Here is a 21688-nt window from a genome sequence, read left to right as displayed (position 1 = left end):
TTAAAAGCTGTTCATCAGGGTCGGATGTACCATAAATAAATAATATGAGCCCATAATAAATAGGCTCGTCTTAGAGAATTCTACGAGAGGGCTGGATGTTGAAAAAGATTCTTCCTTAACGAAAGGATTCTAAAGGGAAATGAATGCCAAACCAGGAATGTCCATATGTTGTAAAGAAAACCATTTTCAGAGGAGCATTGATCCTGAGTGAGATTGTCAATCCTATAAAATCGGATCCAATTAAGAAACACTTCGTTTAAAGAAGAAGGAAGGACCAATGTGAAAACCTGCAAAATGCACTTTGAGTCAAACAAAAAATATATATAAAAAAATGAATGAAAGAAAAAATGAAAAATGATAAAAATGAAAAAGTAAAAATGGAGAGGCTAAGGGGAAAACCCATAAAGGGTACCTTAGGCCAAAGGGGATTTAAGTTGAAAACTCGAAGGGCGGCTCAAATATTGATCAGAATGGGGCATGAAGTGATCAAATTGAGGCATGTGGTGATCTTGCTATACCTGAAAGGGTAAGGCGACATCTTGGGGCATCGACAGAGTCCTGTAGATCTCCTAAAACATGTCAAACTCAGGAAAGTCTTCAGAAAGTTTGTACAGAGAAGTTCAAGCTGCGATATCTGGGGCACCTAACCTTCATACTATTTATATATTGAATTTGTTGTTGTTCTTGGAATACTTCATTCTTTTTCAAGATACGTGTTCCAATCAATTCCTCTTTTATTCTTGCTACCCTTGATAATTCATTCATTTCGAGCTTGCTCTCAAATCAATTCTATTTCATCCATCGTTATATTCTTTTTTGCAAACATGTTGCATTGGAATAATGATTAATGGACTAATAAAACTTTCAGAAAGGAAGTTTTGCATATTACTCTAAAAAGTTTCTAAATAATATAGGAACCTGAAACAGGATTATTGTTTAGAAAACACCAAGTTTAAAGGGTGAAATATCAAAGAAGGAAGAGTCTAAGTTAAAGGCTATCTTTTCAGATTTTGTTGTCCAAACATTGATTGAACAAAATAACAAGATGTCGTATTGGTGACAAAGCTTCAATGAACAAACAGGCAATGATCACCGAGTGATAAGAAAAGGTTTTCTCGGAGAAGAAAATTTTACGATTGTGCATGAGCATTTGGTATGACACCTTGGGAATGGGGTAAAAGAACCAAAAAAACTTCACATTTTGTATCCTTGAATTGCGATAGGAGAAGATTGAGAAAAGCCATATCTTTCTACCCTTAGGTTATAGTGAGAGATTGATGGTACAAATTTTATGTCCCAGTGGATTGAACTTTGACGTTCACAGTGGGGGGCAATCAGATTAAGTGTTTCTTTGGATATGCCAGCTGAGTAAGAAGGCGTTGTAGCACGTCAGTGATAAAGCTTTAATAAGCTTTTGCGTGATGATAACCTAAGCATTAAGGAATCATTTTCATAACATTTTGCATTCATTCAAATGTCATTCATACACATCTAATTAGGGGCATTTGATTCATTCAGATCATGTCATCCTAATCACTAAGCATAATTAGGTTCATAAAATAGAACATACAGGTCATGTTCCTCAGAGAACAGATCAATGAAGTTGCAGATCTTGCCTTCCTGCATTGAAAGCGAAGCAGGTCGAAGACACAAACCTTGTCTCTCTCGATTGTGATGGAGCTGGCTGAAGACAAAAGATCTTGCCTTTCTGTATTGACAGCGAAGCAGGTCGAAGACACAAACCTTGCCTCTCTCGATTGTGATGGAGCTGGTTGAAGACAAAAGATCTTGCCTTTCTGTATTGACAGCGAAGCAGGTCGAAGACACAAACCTTGCCTCTCTCGATTGTGATGGAGCTGGCTGAAGACAAAAGATCTTGCCTTTCTGTATTGACAGCGAAGCAAGTCGAAGACACAAACCTTGCCTCTCTCGGTTGTGATGGAGCTGGTTGAAGACAAAAGATCTTGCCTTCCTGTATTGACAGCGAAGCAGGTCGAAGACACAAACCTTGCCTCTCTCGGTTGTGATGGAGCTGGTTGAAGACAAAAGATTTTGCCTTTCTGTATTGACAGCAAATCAGGTCAAACACACAAACCTTGCCTCTCTCGGTTGTGATGGAGCTGGTTGAAGATAAAATATCTTACCTTTCTGTATTGACAGCGAATCAGGTCGAAGACACAAACCTTGCCTCTCTCGGTTATGATGGAGTTGGTTGAAGACAAAAGATCTTGCCTTCCTGCATTGACAGCGAAGCAGGTCGAAGACATAAACCTTGCCTCTCTCGGTTGTGATGGAGCTGGTTGAAAACAAAAGATCTTGCCTTTCTGTATTGACAGCGAAGCAGGTCGAAGACACAAACCTTGCCTCTCTCGATTGTAATGGAGCTGGTTGAAAACAAAAGATCTTGCCTTCCTGTATTGACAGCGAAGCAGGTCGAAGACACAAACCTTGCCTCTCTCGATTGTGATGGAACTGGTTGAAGACAAAAGATCTTACCTTTCTGTATTGACAGCGAAGCAGGTCAAACACACAAACCTTGCCTCTCTCGGTTGTGATGGAGCTGGTTGAAGACAAAAGATCTTACCTTCCTACATTGACAGCGAAGCAGGTCGAAGACACAAACCTTGCCTCTCTCGATTGTGATGGAACTGGTTGAAGACAAAAGATCTTGCCTTTCTGTATTGATAGCGAAGCAGATCGAAGACACAAACCTTACCTCTCTCGATTGTGATGGACCTGGTTGAAGACAAAAGATCTTGTCTTTCTGTATTGACAGCGAAGCAGGTCGAAGACACAAACCTTGCCTCTCTCGATTGTGATGGAGCTGGTTGAAGACAAAAGATCTTGCCTTTCTGTAGCGAAGCAGGTCGAAGACACAAACCTTACCTCTCTCGGTTGTGATGGAGCTGGTTGAAGATAAAAGATCTTGCCTTCTTGCATTGACAGCGAAGCAAGTCGAAGACACAAACCTTGTCTCTCTCGGTTGTGATGGAGCTGGTTGAAGACAAAAGATCTTGCCTTTCTGTATTGACAGCGAAGCAGGTCGAAGACACAAACCTTGCCTCTCTCGGTTGTGATGGAGCTGGTTGAAGACAAAAGATCTTGCCTTCCTGTATTGACAGCGAAGCAGGTCGAAGACACAAACCTTGCCTCTCTCGGCTGTGATGGAGCTGGTTGAAGACAAAAGATCTTACCTTTCTGTATTGACAGCGAATCAGGTCGAAGACACAAACCTTGCCTCTCTCGGTTGTGATGGAGCTGGTTGAAGACAAAAGATCTTGCCTTCCTGCATTGACAGCGAAGCAGATCGAAGACACAAACCTTGCCTCCCTCGGTTGTGGTGGAGTTGGTTGAAGACAATAGATCTTGCCTTTCTGTATTGACAGCGAAGCAGGTCGAAGACACAAACCTTGCCTCTCTCGGTTGTGATGGAGCTGGTTGAAGACAAAAGATTTTGCCTTTCTGTATTGACAGCAAATCAGGTCAAACACACAAACCTTGCCTCTCTCGGTTGTGATGGAGCTGGTTGAAGATAAAATATCTTACCTTTCTGTATTGACAGCGAATCAGGTCGAAGACACAAACCTTGCCTCTCTCGGTTATGATGGAGTTGGTTGAAGAGAAAAGATCTTGCCTTCCTGCATTGACAGCGAAGCAGGTCGAAGACATAAACCTTGCCTCTCTCGGTTGTGATGGAGCTGGTTGAAAACAAAAGATCTTGCCTTTCTGTATTGACAGCGAAGCAGGTCGAAGACACAAACCTTGCCTCTTTCGATTGCGATGGAGCTGGTTGAAGACAAAAGATCTTGCCTTCCTGTATTGACAGCGAAGCAGGTCGAAGACACAAACCTTGCCTCTCTCGATTGTGATGGAACTGGTTGAAGACAAAAGATCTTGCCTTTCTGTATTGACAGCGAAGCAGGTCGAAGACACAAACCTTGCCTCTCTCGGTTGTGATGGAGCTGGTTGAAGACAAAAGATCTTGCCTTCCTACATTGACAGCGAAGCAGGTCGAAGACACAAACCTTGCCTCTCTCGATTGTGATGGAGCTGGTTGAAGACAAAAGATCTTGCCTTTCTGTATTGACAGCGAAGCAGGTCGAAGACACAAACCTTGCCTCTCTCGATTGTGATGGAGCTGGTTGAAGACAAAAGATCTTGTCTTTCTGTATTGACAGCGAAGCAGGTCGAAGACACAAACCTTGCCTCTCTCGATTGTGATGGAGCTGGTTGAAGACAAAAGATCTTGCCTTTCTGTATTGACAGCGAAGCAGGTCGAAGACACAAACCTTACCTCTCTCGGTTGTGATGGAGCTGGTTGAAGACAAAAGATCTTGCCTTCCTGCATTGATAGCGAAGCAGGTCGAAGACACAAACCTTGTCTCTCTCGGTTGTGATGGAGCTGGTTGAAGACAAAAGATCTTGCCTTCCTGTACTGACAGCGAAGCAGGTCGAAGACACAAACCTTGCCTCTCTCGGTTGTGATGGAGCTGGTTGAAGACAAAAGATCTTGCCTTCCTGTATTGACAGCGAAGCAGGTCAAAGACACAAACCTTGCCTCTCTCGGCTGTGATGGAGCTGGTTGAAGACAAAAGATCTTGCCTTTCTGTATTGACAGCGAATCAGGTCGAAGACACAAACCTTGCCTCTCTCGGTTGTGATGGAGCTGGTTGAAGACAAAAGATCTTGCCTTCCTGCATTGACAGCGAAGCAGATCGAAGACACAAACCTTGCCTCCCTCGGTTGTGGTGGAGTTGGTTGAAGACAATAGATCTTGCCTTTCTGTATTGACAGCGAAGCAGGTCGAAGACACAAACCTTGCCTCTCTCGGTTGTGATGGAGCTGGTTGAAGACAAAAGATCTTGCCTTCCTGTAATGACAGCGAAACAGATCGAGGAAACCATAGATTGCAATTTAAAAGATTGAAGCCACAATGGCGAATCTTACTTTTCTAGCGTTGCAGTGGAACAGATTGAAGCTACAACAGCGGATCTTGCTTCCCCGGCAGTTAAAAAGATTGAAGCTACAACAGCGAATCTTGCTTCCCTGGCAGTTAAAAAGATTGAAGCTACAACAGCGGATCTTATATTCCTAGTGTTGCAGTGGAACAGATTGAAGCTACAACAGCGGATCTTGCTTCCCCGGCAGTTAAAAAGATTGAAGCTACAACAGCGGATCTTACTTTCCTAGCGTTGTAGTGGAACAGATTGAAGCTACAACAGCGGATCTTACTTCCCTGACATTGCAATTAAAAAGATTGAAGCTACAACAGCAGATCTCACCCCCTAAAGTTACAACAGAGTGGATTGAAGCTACAAGTCTCATCTTTTTGAAGTTACAGCGGACTGGAGTGAAGCTACTTGAAGAAAGAAAAGCACCAGAACAAGTCAAGAATCGGCGAGGCCGGGCAAAATGGGCCTTTCTTAGTCTTTGCTCTGTTATCATTACACGACAACGACCAAAGAGGGGCAGCTGTACGGGCCCATTTTGACCTACCCAACTGACCAAACCCAACACTAGCCCAATCAACCCAATAACCAACCTAAACCCAACAAACCAAATACAACAGGCCCAAAATCACAAACCCAATAAAAAATTCAGCCCAAATAAGAAAACAAAAAAAAAGAGAGAAGGGTAACCCTAACCCTAGGTGCGGCGTACCTAGGGTTTTCTTTTACTGCTGCCGCCTCTGTCACCACCAACTCTGCCACCACCGCTCCACATTGCTGCCAGCCAAGACCCCTCCACTTGCACTGCCATCTACAAGAAGAAAAGACAACAAATAATATAAAAAATGTATTAGGGCTATATAAAGCCATTCAAACCAATGTAAAGGGGGATTTTTCTGTTTTGAAATCGGTATAAAAAAACCGATTGAAACCATTGTAACGGAGGGCTTCTTTTTAAAAACAGAAAATAAAAAGGACACCTTCAAGTTTCTATCTCGATTTTTAGGTATTTATCTAGATATTTACTCTTATTTTTATTTTATTTTATATATATACGAAAACAAAAAAAAAGAGAAAAATAAAAAAAAGACTCACTGGGGAAGGAACTTCGAACGCCTCTCTAGCGCTTCATCGGCCGTCGGAGGCGGTGGCAGTGTGGCGAGCAGAGCGGCGGCGTAACAGGGGCCTTAGAACCCCAAAGGGCAGGACCTCTTGAGAGGAAAAAAGGGTTTTTTTTATTTTATTTTTTAAGAGAGGTGTCTGAAATGTTTTTGTGAAGCAAAATGGGTTTAAATACCTCAGTAAACGCAGCGCTGTTTTTGAATCTAGGGTTCAAAGACCAAAACGGCGTCGTTTTGGTCTCTGACTCGCGCGGTGACCCGACCTAGGGGGAAGGATCCGCGCGTTTTGCTTTCAGGGGATATTTGCGCCATAGGTCCCCCCTCCTTTGTGGCGTGTTCGATGCGATCCTTTTATTTTTTTTATTTTGGCCACATAGAATTTTCTTCTGTTTTAATATGGTCCAGAGACCATGCGCACGGGTCTACCAGAACGGTGTCGTTCCATCGACAGAGAATATTGCCTTTCAAGTCCCCTTCCTGTTACGCGCGTCGCGATTTAATCCGTTTTTTATTTTTGATTTCGCCCCTTAAGATTTTGTTTATTTTCAATTTAATCCTTTTTGTTTTAGCTATTTTACTGTTAAACTAACTATTTTTAATCTTGTTATTACTATTATATTATACCATTAGCCTTATATTATTATTGTTATATTTTTATTTCTCACTTATTTAAATTTAAATAAACTTGTCCTATTATATTACTATTATATAACTATTTATATATCTTTACGCCTTATTTTATATATATGTTTATATTTTCTTATATATCTATACTCCTTTATATATGTATTTTTATATATATGTTTTCTATACCTTATATATACATATATATTTATATACATATTCTTAATTTTCATATATATAGACACGTAATTCTATACTTTTTATATACTCTTTAATTTATATATATACATACTTTCATATATACATGTTTTATATATTTCCATTATTTTTATAATTCATATATATATCTTTATTTATTTTCTTCATGTACATATCCGCTATTGTTATTTTATCTTGCTTAGGTTTGTCTGTTTGGTATTTTTATATATTGTTCTCATTATTTATTTATATTTTATTTTGCTCGTGATTATTTTACATACATTATCATCATTGTTTCATTACACCCATTTTTATTTAGATTTCAAAAAGAACTTTTAAAATATAAGTAATATTCGTATTTTAGATCTTCGAGAGAATCGAGCCCTAACGTATTGGGTTCCGATTTTTTTCGTTGAATCTAAATAATCGGGATTACTCTTTTAAAAATGATAAAAAGCTCGTTATCAAGAATTCAATATGTTGTGTCCTAACGCATTGGATGTGACACGTTGTTTTCTCGAAACGAGGATTTTTCGAAATAAATGTAATATTCAATGTTTAATATTTTGATAAATTGTGCCCTAACGTATTGGGTTGCGATTTCTTCATTTGATTTAAACAATTGAATATTCTTTTAAACTTTATTACACGATTTTTTTAACTCAAGTTTTAAACGATATCGGGAATTAAAAAAGGATCGTGTCCTAACTTACTGGTCGTGATCCCTTTTTTAAATCCAAGATAATTAAATATCTTTTAAATAAGCTTTTTTTTATTCGCGTATCGGGAATTCGAGACATTGTGTCCTAACTTACTGGATATGAGTCTCTTTCTCGAATAACGTGAAATATCCCATTTTACTTGAAAATTTTCAACGTTTTAATAAAATGGTCGTATTTTTAAAATTCTCCAAAGTTCTCAATTTTCGACATTAAGACATTAAGTAATCAACTAGGTACCAATTTTGGGCGTATCGAGGGTGCTAATCCTTCCTCGTGCATAACCGACTCCCGAACCCATTTTTCTGAATTTCGTGGACCAAAACTGTTGTTTTAATAAAATCAAATCGTTTATTAAAAATAACCACTTTTCAAGGTGACCCAATCACACCTTATCAAAAAGGATTGGTGGCGACTCCCGTTTTCATTTTCATTTTCAAAACCCAAGTCGACCCCGTTTTCATCCAAAAAAATAGTGTCAACATAATTAAACACTAGCATCTGAACCTCGAGAGGAAGGGAGAATTTTAAATATTGCTAGTATTGTCAAACCCTATAAAGAAAAAGAAAGGAAAAAATATGATTTTAAAAAAAAGTTTTATATGATATGATTGTCTATTATTAGCTCGAATTTTTAAATAAAATGCACGATTAAATTAACAGATATATCAACTTAAGTAAAATATAAAATAGTTAATACTACACCGATAAACGCACTGTACTTCTAATTGAAATCAGTATGTATTATTTTGAATTTCCCACTATTTTTAAAAGTATTTAATATACTAAATAAATTTCAAATATAAATTATAAGATTAGATTTAAAGCCGAAGCTTTCCCTCCTATTTTCTCACCAAACAAACAGATTCTGAAAGGAAACGGATAGCTACAACCAATTAAAAGAACCCCAAAAAGAAAAACCCTGCATGAACCCCATTTTCTTGTCAAGTTAAAGCTTCTTTTTTCTTTACATATCCCAAGAAACAGTCCTTCTACAAATGTTAACTTAAATACGTCAACGTAAAACCTCGCCAAAACCCAAAACGAAGGAACAAGAACCCACCACGTCATCGTCTTCTTCAACCCATCGATGGCGGAACCTGGGATCACCCTAGAGCACCGCGGTAAACATTCATGTCTTGCCAAATGGACAGTCCCTTACAACCCAGAACTTCAGCCCGAGAAAATGATTTGCAGTCCTTGGTTTGAAATGGGTGACTTTGAATTCCGCTCCGTGATAGTCCCAGGAAGCGATGCCCTTGCCCTTGCCCTTGCCCTAGGCCCTGACGCTTTCTTTTCACTTCAAGTTAGAATCAACTCTCCAAGTTACTCTTTCAGATTCGGTCCCTTGGCGTCTTATAAACTAAGCATTTTGAACCATGAAGATGAGTCAAAGTCTTTGACCAAAGCGTTTAAGTTTACTTTGTTTACCAGGAATACAAATATTCCTACCGGCGGTAGCTTACAACTTGCTAGTTCTGTTTTTGGTCCAAGATCAGGGTTTTTCAAGAACGGTTCTTTGCATTGTTCTATTGAAATTTCCATTTTGGATGAGTCATTTTCATTTTCATTTTCAAGGGACGGTAACAATGACACTGAGATGGTCGACTATTCAGCGCATTCTTTAAGTTGTGACACTATTGTTTTGGCCGGGAAATTTAAATGGAAGATTAAAAATTTTAGTTTCTTTAAGGAAATGATCGAGACCCGCCAGCAGATGAGTAGCGCTGTTTTTCTTCTTGGGCGAGGTTTTGCTCATATTAGTGCCTCTACAACCAAGGTTAATGGAGTTGAGTGTCTGTCTTTGTTTTTGGAAGCTAATGAGATGCACACATGTCCTAAATGCATGGGTCATAATAAGCCTTCTTGGTGCTTGTTTCGTATATCTGTTTTGAGTCAAAAGGCATGGCGGAGTCATATGCATAAGGACTCGTATGGGAGATTAAATAAAACAACTCCAGCTCTAGGTTGGACTGATTATATGAAGATATCCGATTTGATTGGACCCAATAATGGATTTGTTATGAACAATACGGTGGAGTTCACGGTATCTTTCAAAGCAATCAAAGATTCTGCTGCTGTCCTTACATCTGGCTTTAAAAAATTTGGTGCCTTCAACAAAAGTGGCAGTTGTACCTGGAAGATTGAAAATTTTACAAGGTTGAAGGATATTCTGAAGAATGAAAAGATGATAGGAGTGTCTGTTGAGAGCAGTAAGTTTCAGGTTGAGGATCACGAATTTCGCTTGATTGTTTTTCCCAGAGGTAACCAATGTGAAGCATTACTTTGAAGTTTTCTTTCTTACATTCATGTCTACATTTTTGCTTTCTGAGTTGTTAATGGAAAAAGATGATGGTCATGCAAGTTTGAAGAATAAATGAGAAAGTAGCTAAACAACGCTTAATCCATATACATGTACAGTTGTACTATTCATACTTACACCTGTTGGAGAATGAAGGACAGAACTGATAGAATTGTTTGACACCAGGGCAATATCAAAAACCGATCTACCTTTCGATGATTATTGAAGCTTCGGGTCCTCAAGATGCCACCCAGGATTGGAGTTGTTTTGCCCGTTGTCGGCTATCCGTTGTGAATAAGAAGAATAAAGACAATTCTATTTTTACGGAAACACAGGGGCGTTTCTCAGAAGCTGCAAAAAGATGGGGGTGGCCTGAATTTTTGACTCTTGCAACTCTCTTTAATAAGGGTTCAGGGTATTTGGTTGAGGATACTGTTATGTTTAATGCAGATATTCTTATATTGAAGGAGAGTTTAGAAATTCAGGATGTCCTAGAGTCGAGCAATAAAGATGGAGAAAAGGGAAGGTGCACAATCACTTGGGAAATGAAAAATTTCGTAGCCTTCCAGCAAACATCATCGATGATTAACGATATATGCAGCAAATATTTCCAGGTTGATAAACTAAAGCTCCGAATAGGTAAGACAGTATGTAACTTTTTGTTGTTTTTCTGTTCCTTTTGCCAGTAGATAGTTTGGTAATTTTCTAATTTATAATATGCAGGGGTATGTGTATTATCTGACAACCTATGTGCATACCTGGAGTGTGATCCATCAGATTTGGTTGAGAATCTTTATGTTAGATACAAGATGACTGTGGTTAATAAAAAGCACCCTGCCAAAAGTATCTCCAAGGGGTCCTGTCTACGTACAGACACTAGTGATAGTCATGGGCGACTGCTGTTCATGGAACTATCTGATATGCTGAAATCCAGTGCTGGGTTTGTTACCGGTGAGATGGCTACTTTTGTTTGCGAGATCCTTGATTACTGTCCGTTGTTGGATCTTTCAAAAGTAAGGGTTAACAAGCTTTTGATTTGAGTTTGTTTGGATCTTCGTTCTGTAACTTTTACCTGTTATTTGATGCTATGTTTGTCCAATTATAGCTGAATGTTTCATGCAGGTTCCAAGTGATGTTAAATCACATGAGCTTCAAGAAAATGGAGATAATGAGGACAAGACCGGGAAGATTCTTGCAATGGAAGGAGATCACTTTATTATTCTGAAAAAAGAATTTAGAAATGATCTTTTCATAATGGCTGGAATTTTGATTGGAATGCGGCTTTACCACAACCCTGTAAAACCAAATAATATTTTTCGCAGAATATTTGGATGCATTGATACAGGGCAGATAGATGTTGGTCCAGATAAATTCATGTCCAAGTTAGTTGCTTCAACCACCGGTGTTGAGTCCCTACATCAGCAAATTGAGAATGCACTTTTAGATGTGATGGTTGACTGTTGCCAGCGATTACAAGGAACATCCGGTGAGGATGCAACTGATACAAATGCAGAATCATGTCAAGATACCAATGAAGTTAGCTCTCAAACTAAATTAAATAGGCAAAGTAGTTTAGCAAATACTGTTCGATCATTAATACGTGAGACATTCTTTGGTACTGGAAAGTGTATGGACAATTGTAGTAATACTTCGGGGGAAGCTATTCTTGGACAGCATGATTCTACTTCTGAGTCAGCTGAGGAGACCTTAAGGCTTATTGTAAAGTCATTAAAGGCTCTAAATGATGAAGTTACACAAGTTACCTTAGAGCAAAGCCAAGAGTGTCACTTTGTGCAGAAAGTTTTAGCAGTACTACGAGAAGCTCCCAAGCATCTGCTACCAGATCTTGTTTCTTTATTGCCAAAATTAGCATGTCAGTTTGATCATAATGTTGTTGGTTCTGCTATTTTATGTCAGCTAAAAGAGACAGACGCAGACTCTTCAATGCGACTACTTGTGAGACCTCTTCATCTGTTTTCACCTGATGATCTTATAATACTTAGTTTGCTGGAGTTTAGAATCAAACATTTTGTTTTTCAGGTTCTTGAGGCCATGTGTCAATTGAAGTTGGCTATGGATGTTTGGAAAAGTGTATTTCTTCAAGCCTCTAATGTTGTGGATGATTTAAACGGTGAAGCACTTGGAGCTGCAATCGCCTTATTATTTAAAGCTGCATCTCAGTGTCAGGATATCCCTTTAGCAGTGAGAATTAGAACATAGTTTTTATTTATTTCCCTTAGAAACCCCTCTTTGAATGTGTTTATCTTTTCTTCTTTGTAGGTAAGTATTGTCCGTCAAAAGTTACAGCATTTAGGAGCTGATGTTTCACCTTTTGTGCTGGATCGCCTTGCAAAATCTTTGAATAGTTCTGATGACCTTGCAGTAACCATGTTACAAAAAATTGATTCCGTCTTTTCAGTTGACCAAGAACGCCTGTCATCTGGTGAACATGGGCCGGCAACTGAGAGTTTGAATGCAGGAGGTCACCATTTTTCTGATATCTTTATGTTGTTAAAGATGCTGGCCATACCCTCTATTGCTAATCAAACTATGCGGGCTTTTGAGAAAGGTATTGCAAATGGATTCATCACACATCATTTGGCAGAGATGGAAAAATGGGGTTCTTCATATACTGAAAGAGCTTTTATTTTGGTTTTTGGTATTGCTGATAAGTTGCTCCAATCTAGACGTCCTCCAGTGCTTGAGTTTCTGAGAAAGTTTTATTCAATATTGTTTAAACTGTCTAATGATGAGAATTATCAGAAGAAGATGCTGAGAAAATTGGTTGACCATGCAATGAGTGCGGCTAATAATTGCTTCGAAACTAGTCTGGATGTGTTGGTTTTCTTGGTGCACAAGGAATGTAAAGTTGCTGAACTAGTTGTAAGCATGGCCAGAGATGATTTTCAACTAGCTAATTCTAACCTCTCAGCCCTTCAGAGCAAGTTAGATACTAGAAATGATGAATATAGGCGTGTTGAGGAAGACCTCAAAACTGACCTTGAAAGAAGGAAGATAGAGGAATCAATTTTCTTACAATGTCTTCGTGAGGCTGAAGTTACTTCTCTTCACCATATGGTACTTAAATATAATTTCTTACCAATTCGAATAGTGAAAAACAAACTTGCTTTTTAACTAATTTTTTCTTTGACGACAGACTGAAATGAGCCTTGAAATGGATAGATCTACTCTGGAAAACAAGAAACTTTCTGAAAAGCTTCAAGTAATTCAAGATACTTTGTCTAAACAGAAAGATAAGTTCGTGAAGCTCTCCAATGAGAAAAAGGTTTTTTTGAACAAAGCCTTTAATTTCTGTAAAAATGTTTGCATTGGCCCTTTGTTTAGCGTACTGAGGAAAAACTTAAATGATGCAGGAAGTAATTCAAGAGAAGAATGATCTTGCTAAAAAGCTGAGGACCACCGAAGCTGATAAGAACAGCCTCGTTGAAGAATTGAGAACAGAAGTTGAAGCTCAAAACGCAGAACAACAGTCACTTTCAAATGAAGTCCAGATGTTGAAGCAAGAACTTAAGCAGATCAAAAGAGAGAAACAGGAGAAGGAAGAGGAAATTGGACGCTGTAAGAACTATAATGATGAGCTGGAAGTGAAGTTAAATAGTTTGCAGGTTTGTTTCTTCTTACTTTCTCTGGGTCCTAGTTATGTTAATGGTTCTTTCTACCGTAAATCTAAAACTTCACATTCAGTTCAATTTTGTTTTGCATCTGACCTGGTTGTCCTTGCTAGATTATCCTCGCAGAAGGACAAAAGCCTCTATTGGCTGTAAAATGTTTCCAAGTGCCCTTTGCCTTTGAGGAGTCATCTTACTGTGGTGAAAACTTAAATGATGCAGGAAGTAGCTCAAGAGAAGAATGATCTTGCTAAAAAGCTGAGGAAGACTGAAGCTGATAAGAACAGATTCGTTGAAGAATTGAGAACAGAAGTTGGAGCTCAAAAAGCAGAACAACAGTCACTTTCAAATGAAGTCCAGACGTTGAAGCAAGAACTTAGGCAGATCAAAAGAGAGAAACAGGAGAAGGAAGAGGAAATTGGACGCTGTAAGAACTATAATAATGAGCTGGAAGTGAAGTTGAATAGTTTGCAGGTTTGTCTCTTACTTTCTCTGGGTCTCAGTTATGATAATGGTTCTTTCTACCATAAATCTAAAACTTCACATTCAGTTCAATTTTGTTTTGCATCTGACCTGGTTGTCCTTGCTAGAGTATCTTCGCAGAAGGACAAAAGCCTCTATTGGCTGTAAAATGTTTCCAAGTGCCCTTTGCCTTTGAGGAGTCATCTTACTGTGGTGAAAACTTAAATGATGCAGGCAGTAGCTCAAGAGAAGAATGATCTTGCTGAAAAGCTGAGGACTGCAGAAGCTGAGAAGAAAAACTTGGCCAAACAATCAAGAAGATTGACTTCACAGAATGAAGCTAAAGAAGCAGCACGACGGCCACTTTTAGATGAATTCCATAGGTTGAGACAGGAGAAACAAAAGGAAGAAGAAATTGAATACTACAAGACCCATAATTATGAGCTGAAACAGCGGTTGGATATATCGATGGTTTGTTTCTTCTTACTTTCTCTTCATGAAACCTTTCTGGTTTGGATAATCTATATGTAAACTGGCTTCTCCGCTCTTCCTTCTTCCCCAATCACAACCTATGTTGTCCCACTACAACCTATGTTGCTCCGACCTTTTATTTTTTTGAAGCACCTATGCCTGGCACCTATGTTTTAACACATTCCTGGGCATGGTTAGAGGGATATAATCCGCATATACTCGTGCTAGATACATCCATATCTACCAATCAAAGATTACAATGGTGCCAAATTCATGCCAATGTGATGGAATGTCTCTTCCTCTACGACATTCGCACTTGGTTTTCTTTGCCCTACATTTGCCTGTGTCCGGTCCATCACTTGTTTTTGCTATTACATTCTAGTACACATGCTTTAGGACCCACAAATTCTTGATTAGGTTCCATGCTTAAATTTAATGATGATTTAAGGGTACATTGGAAAGTAACAGACTAACCTCTCCAACATGGTGATTTAGTTGTATGCCTTGCTGTATTTTGAATTTCTTTATATGGAGATCAAATCCTAAAAATTGGTGTCTAAAAATTTTGTGCAGGGGAAGATCCAATCCCTTGAGAATTCACTGCATGAAGAAAGGCAAAAAATTACCAGCCTCATGGGATTTGTCCAGGAAAATCTGCCAATGGAGCAACTGCAAGCACTGCTAAACATCCATGAAAATTGCTTACGAATATTCCAAGCTACCCAACAACTTCGGAGAAACTTTCTGTGATGAAACCGCAATGAGATTACTCAGTCATGTACACCTGTCTTCCTAATGTAAAGCTGTAACTGAAACAATCACTTAAGAAAATTATACATAATCAACCATCACAATGAGGGAAAAACAATATGAACCAATAAATAAAACAACCAACGCAATGAGTTGGCAGCTGCAATTTACAAACCAATGTATCAAATATTATATACAAATTTTACCAGTAACAGGATTAAAGTTGACCGCTTTTACTTTATTAAAACACAATTATGTGATGGTCTGATTCCCACAAGTACAGAAGTTCTACAGGTAGAAAAGGGTTTGTGAAACTTTAGAGTGAATCAGAAATTCATTTCCCTCTTACCACGTCGACGAAATCATCATCAGTGAGCCAGTCATTTGACTCCTCACCTTCAGAATCTTTATCTCGACAACTTGTTTGGCCTGCTTTCTGCAAAGCACCACGAGTTTCTAGTCTCTTGTTCAGCTGAACCCAGTCATTGGATCCACTGGATGGAAGAGCTTTGTCATGCTGTGTTGACTTACGCACTGATGCTCTATTAGAAGTATCGGTATCATCGTCTTCCAGATCACTGAATGAAACATCTTCTTCATGTTCCAGGTTTTTCTTGATGCTCAGGGAACTTCCACTGGAAAATTCTGCTTCTTCTAACCATTGCTCAGTGTTGTCCTCGCTGGAGGTAATCTCTAATCCTTCTGCCACATTTACGATTTCACTGACCTTTTCCTCAGATACAAAAGTTTCTCGTTTTGTCTCACTAAAATTGCCACTCTGTTGAGATGCATCTGGACTACTATTTTCAACCTGTACATTCTTATTCTTTTGCAGCTTCTGCAAAAGTGCGTCTCTAGTTTCAATAACCTGCAACATAAGTACAACCTTCATTAAAATGGTTTTGATTGCTTAAAACATCCATATAAAGTAGTTAAAATGGAGTGCACAAGAAAAAACACATGCATATCATTGGAGATAAAAGAGAATATACTGAAGGAGAAAATGTTAATTATATATTTTCTAAACGCCCATAGTGGATTTGATTAAATTCCTTTCTCTAGATTTTGGTGGATTTGCTACTGGTAAGTCCCTACCAACTTAGTGAACCAACTTAGTCATTGCTTTGCAGATTAAAGATAGTAAACATGTTCTCGGGATTCACAACATTTCTATACCAGAAAAGAAGGGAACTCCATACAAAATTTAAAATCCTAACCTCAATGCTCTCCCCCATTTGAAAATATTCAGTATGTCTAGACCATTGCTTGTTTCACCACTAAGGTCCAGCCAAGAATGCTTATTCCTTTGTTTGCAATCTTTCAACCAAATCCAAAATCAGCTCCAGTAGCTGATGCCTCAAATATTATAAATTTTCCACTCCAAAATGGAGAGCAACATAAAGGAGAAGCATTTCTTAGGGAAATGAAGAATAGAATGAAGTTGAGGGTGTGATTTTTTGCTCCATAAGTTGCAGATCATGGATTCAGAAGATAGTGGGCCCATTTCATGGAGTTTTCAGCAGGGCACTCTAGTAGTTGCAAAGATGACCACAAAACTTTCAAAAGTAGTAGCAAGTATATGTATACTATAGACATTATTTACATAAATACAAATTGAGCATAATTACTACACAACGACTGCAGTGTTCATGCACCGACAATGTATACAGGAATATGTAATTGAACAAACAGCATCAGGCTATTAGCTCTTCCAGAAACAAGAACATGTTTCTCAAACAAAGCATAATGTTGGATGAACTAAGTTGAAAAGCAATATAACATGCGTCTATATTAGTCCTACATCTCCCATACCAGAGGTGTGTGTTTTGTGGCAGAAAGGATGATAAACGGAAAACAAGTACAATTGAACAAAACAATATAAATATATTAGATCTCTTACCTCAGGGCTTGATAGAACCTCAAAATCATGCTCATTCAGTCTTGGAAGCAACAATATGAAATATATCATCCAAAACCTTTCGTCTCCCAAGTTATGCTGAAGGCCAACTCTAAGTGCTTCAAAACTTGGGACTAGGTGTTCGACATTTTCAGCATGTTCTATCTGATCCTCAGACATTTTGAAATCTGCAGTAATAAGCCAATACCTTGTTACCCATAAATTTCCATTAGCTTTCGTGGAAGAACTGGAAAAGAGAAAAGAAGCTAAAGGGTAAGTTCTCCCCAAATACCCTTATATAATATGCTCCTATGACGTGAAGACTATGGTCCAAAGTAGTGGAGCCTTAATCTCATCACAGCGCACAAATCAGAACTTCCCACTTGAATGCCAGCCATAAGCAAGCCAATTCAACCAAACAAGACTAACAACGCCCCCTTGATAATATTGCATTCAATGCATAAGTCACGCTGGCCTTATGCACATTTTACTCTAATGGCGAATTAAGCAACACCAGAAACAGTGCATAGGAAATCCCTTCTAATGATGAAAATAACTAATCTAATGTTCCACAATTGTAGAAAAGGTCAAGTACTGCAAATAATGGAGGAAGCTGCCTCAAATAACAAAACAAATAAGCCTAGTCTATTCTGCATTTGACCTTCCTTGCTACTACAACAGATTATAGATGTGATTTTGAAAACTTAATACTTTGGAGAACCAATTAAAGTCCCTAGCTTAAAATCTAACTAGGTGTTAACAATAATTAAGTAAAACAAATGCAATATACAGAAAATTTAGTTTTGAAGAGATTAAAAGGTTTTAAAAGAAAATACCGTTATGTAAAGAGAGAGGAAAATCAGTCCAGAGCTCTGGTCGGTTGGAAATTTCTTTAACAAATTTAATCACCTCATCGGTAATTCCCGGCACTCCGTCATCGTAATCTTCATCGTCATCATCCTCATCATGACCACCATGATCATCTTGATCCGGGAACTGTAATAAACTCGAAGCGAATCTAGAGATCTCCGTCACCGCTCTGTTACTTGATAATAACGAAAGCCCGCTCTTGAAGCTGCCACCGATCTCCGCCAAATCGTTGCGGATCCCCAGGAGCTTATCTGACTGCGGCTCTTGTACTTGTTCCTGTTCTAGTCCTCCCTCGGAGGCGGTGACGGAAGGCGGCGAAGGAGGCGGTGCTAAGAACGCAGCGACTCCACGTAGTTGGCGGCCTATGGTTTCCCCGATGAGAGAAAGATCGTCCTTGACGCCGCCGTTTAGCTTGGTGGGACTGTGATCTGGTGAAGACGTGGGCGAACGAGGAACTTCGGATTGGAGAGACTTCAACAGCCAAGACATTATGGAATATTAGTATTATAATTATTACTTTTTACAGTTAGCTGAAATTTGAGAAAGAAAAAGAGCATAAAGTTCAGCTTTGCTCCCTCTTTCTAGAAATTTATTTTTTCTTTTGTTTATAATAAATAAAATTGAATTAAAAATGAAAAAGAGTTGAAGTTGAAGAAGTGAGTGGCGGTGGCGGTGGCGTTGTTTTAGCGTTAGTTGGCGGAGAGGAGAGGCTTTAATTTATCTATCCATTGCTTCGTTTGTTAGTTTTTTGCCTTTTTCTGGACACTCTTCTATTTAATTTTCCCTTCATCGCTTTCCCTATTTTCTTTTATATTTATTGGATTTAACATAACATTACCATATCGCCACACGTCACTGTTTCTTGCCGTTTTAGCTCTTCTCTCATCAAGTTAATCAAAATCGTATTGGTATGCATATACCTTCTTTTACTAAAATAGGTATTTACTTTTTTAATACATGTGTTTTTATTTTCAAATATATAATTCATGAATAAACTTTTATCCCAATGGTAAGACTATTATGTTGTAGGTATGAATGCTTGAGTAAAACTTATTTAGAAGACCTTTAAGAAGTTTGGATGTGATTCACACCGTAGTAATGAGAGCTGCTAGGAGATTTTCATGTGTTTGGTAAGATACACTTTGAGTTCTTGAAAATAATAAAGCCTTGGCCTTCACTGGTGGAGAGGAGAGAGTTTGAGGCTTATTGTGGGTTGGTTTTATTGAGCAAATGTCCTATCACTGAGGTCCTATTGATAGGGTGGTAGTTGATCAGATTAAAGGAGTGTTCAAATTAAATTGATGTGACCATTAAGATCAGAGCTTTGTTTTTTAGAGTTGCCACCGAAAAGTGATGGAGGGACTAGTGTTGGTCTTCCTAATGGATTCTTTAAGATTCGATAGGTCCTTTCTCGTTGAGACATTTCATTTTGGCAAAATGGGAATGCAAATGAAGGTCACTTAGCAAGATTTTCGAGTTTAGATGTCAAATGGGGAGAACAAAATAGAAATCTTCTTCCAGTTGAGGGAACTAAAAAGATTGCTATTGGTTGTTTGCTCTTTGACTTATGACAAATTTACCTGGTGCAAATGCTTTCACGTGGTAAAAAAAAGGTAAGGGAACCTCATTAGGGAGAACTAATGGAGTTGAGCAATATCAAAGAGATCATTTTCCTTTTCTGCCTTTTGCTTTTCATCCTTTATTAGACTTCCCTATTTCTCACTAGGATAGTTTTTTCACTTTATTTGCGAGGCCATCAACCATAACGATGTGGAGGAACATATTAGCTCGCTATTCTTGAGGATGATCTCTATATGAATCCCATCTTCTCTCCTAAATGGTGTTAGTTCAAATTTTCGGTGAATAAAATCTCGAACACACGAACGGAACTCGAACAGAAAAAGAAGAAATAGGACAAGGCTCCAAGGCATGTATTAAGCCACTATCTTTAAGGTTATATTCGTCCCCACCTATCTTCGGTGTGAAAATAAGTTCCAAGCAAATTAACCTCAAGGATACAATGAAGCCAATGACTATTTGCGTTTTGCACTGACGAGAATAGTCCACTATGCATTGAGCAATGTATAACTAAAACTCAATTTCTACAAAGGATCTCTGCAGCAATACTTTATAGAATAATCTAATAATATTAGAAAATGAAGGAAGGAATGAAAGAATATTAGAATTTGTTGGTGTGTTTTTCAAATGAAATCCCATTCCTATTTATAGGAATTTTTATGTCTCTTCATAGAGATATCTTTCATCAATAGTTGTCTTTCTGAATAATAATGTCTTTAAAATAAATACATAATTATTCATTTAATATTATAACTATTCAAATAATATTATTTAAATAGTTATAATACTTTTCAAAAATCAAATAATACAATCTTTTGGTTAATTACACCCATTCGTTTATAGTTATTGGAACACTATAAATATTTGAAAATGTTCCAACAATCTCCCCCCATTTTCAAAATATTTTAGATTTTGATATTCTTGTGCTTTGACCGATGTTGAAATCATTGTGTGAGATGTGTTCGGTTAACATATTTATGTTAAAGTTAATCGAAATTGCATGGTAGACTAAGCTTTGAACCAACTATTCCATTTGATTAACCGAACACATCTCACACAATGATTTCAACATCGGTCAAAGCATAGTATCTAGGGACACTATTATGGTCATGTGTCTGTGTCCTCTTTTCATGAGTGCTGTCAGAGCCAAGCCCTTGAGCTCCTAGAAGCGGCCACACTTCCACTCACATAGGTAGATCCCATCAATAGTGTTCTCGTAATTATAACACTCTAACATATTTATGTTATGAGTCCATTAATAGTACATTACTCGTCCTTCCCTTATCATTATGGGCAACTAGCACTTTAATCTTAGGATGGATTTATTTATAGTGCTAACAGTCGCATACTAATGATGTACTTTGTCTCATTAAACTCAAGACTTGATGTTATACCAAGCGTTGAGTCGAGTTTCCATCATGGGTAACTCTAATTAATGGGCTTGAGTCTCATCCCTTTTGAGGTCCTTTTTACTGCATCTCTAGCAAGACTTTTTGTTAAAGGATCTGCCAAATTTTCACTTGACCTCACATAATTAATAGTGATCACTCCATCAGAGATTAATTGTCGGACATAACTATGTCTTAATCCAATGTGTCTAGATTTTCCATTATATACTTGGTTATATGCCTTTGCTAGAGTAGCCTCACTATCACAACAGATAGAAATAGGTGAAATTGGCTTAGGCCATAAAGGTATATCATAAAGCAAATTTCTTAACCATTCTGCTTCTTTAGATGCCACGGCTAATGCAAAAAATTCTGCTGCCATGGTGGAATCAGTAATACATGTTTGTTTCTTGGAACCCCAAGAAATAGCTCCTCCACCAAAAATAAAGATCCATCCACTAGTAGATGCATGATCTTCTAAACTTGTAATCCAACTAGCATCTGAATACCCTTCTAAAACTGGAGGATATCCATTATAGCACAATCCATAGTTAATAGTTTTCTTTAAGTACCTAAGTACTCTATTCAAAGCTTGCCAATGCAAACTACTTAGATTACTTGTGTACTGTAACACCCCAAACCCGACCTAAACATTAGGGCCGAATCTGGTGATGTCACATTGTAACACCTCTTACCTATATTCAACGCTGGAATAGGGTACGAGGCATTA

General features: G+C 38.2%; 4 protein-coding genes and 1 long non-coding RNA gene across 7 annotated transcripts; 3 read left to right on the top strand and 2 right to left on the bottom strand.

The window, feature by feature from the left end:
* Positions 1–1868: 1868 nt before the first annotated feature.
* On the bottom strand, positions 1869–4859 carry LOC128041835 (uncharacterized). 3 transcript variants are annotated; one of them, XR_008196724.1, is made up of 3 exons: positions 4818–4859; positions 3058–3145; positions 1869–2007 (listed from the first exon to the last, which is right to left on the bottom strand). It is a non-coding gene; the product is annotated as an uncharacterized LOC128041835 (long non-coding RNA). The 3 variants fall into 3 exon arrangements; XR_008196725.1 differs by lacking the exon at positions 4818–4859 and adding an exon at positions 3938–3979; XR_008196726.1 differs by lacking the exon at positions 4818–4859 and adding an exon at positions 3410–3451.
* A 3626-nt stretch (positions 4860–8485) lies between these two features.
* Positions 8486–13048, top strand: LOC128031939 (uncharacterized). Its single transcript, XM_052631962.1, has 4 exons — positions 8486–10552; positions 10637–11869; positions 11954–12115; positions 12194–13048. Exons 2-4 carry the CDS (start codon positions 11030–11032, stop codon positions 13046–13048), a joined length of 1857 nt encoding a protein of 618 aa, XP_052487922.1. The 5' UTR covers positions 8486–10552; positions 10637–11029.
* Positions 8702–10953, top strand: LOC105771720 (uncharacterized). The gene is made up of 3 exons (XM_012593123.2): positions 8702–9875; positions 10100–10552; positions 10637–10953. The coding sequence occupies exons 1-3, from the start codon at positions 8702–8704 to the stop codon at positions 10951–10953; spliced, it is 1944 nt and encodes a 647-aa protein (XP_012448577.2).
* A 34-nt stretch (positions 13049–13082) lies between the features above and the next one.
* Positions 13083–15343, top strand: LOC105773554 (uncharacterized). Its single transcript, XM_012595549.2, has 5 exons — positions 13083–13199; positions 13288–13539; positions 13765–14016; positions 14239–14475; positions 15049–15343. Exons 1-5 carry the CDS (start codon positions 13089–13091, stop codon positions 15223–15225), a joined length of 1029 nt encoding a protein of 342 aa, XP_012451003.1. The 5' UTR covers positions 13083–13088; the 3' UTR covers positions 15226–15343.
* Positions 15330–18772, bottom strand: LOC105773552 (uncharacterized). The gene is made up of 3 exons (XM_012595548.2): positions 17959–18772; positions 17126–17310; positions 15330–16093 (listed from the first exon to the last, which is right to left on the bottom strand). The coding sequence occupies exons 1-3, from the start codon at positions 18479–18481 to the stop codon at positions 15560–15562; spliced, it is 1242 nt and encodes a 413-aa protein (XP_012451002.1). The 5' UTR covers positions 18482–18772; the 3' UTR covers positions 15330–15559.
* Between the last annotated feature and the right edge of the window lie 2916 nt (positions 18773–21688).

The sequence above is a fragment of the Gossypium raimondii genome, chromosome 6, assembly GCF_025698545.1.
Source record: "Gossypium raimondii isolate GPD5lz chromosome 6, ASM2569854v1, whole genome shotgun sequence".
NCBI lineage: Eukaryota > Viridiplantae > Streptophyta > Magnoliopsida > Malvales > Malvaceae > Gossypium > Gossypium raimondii.
This window is presented reverse-complemented; position numbering and strand designations above follow the sequence as displayed.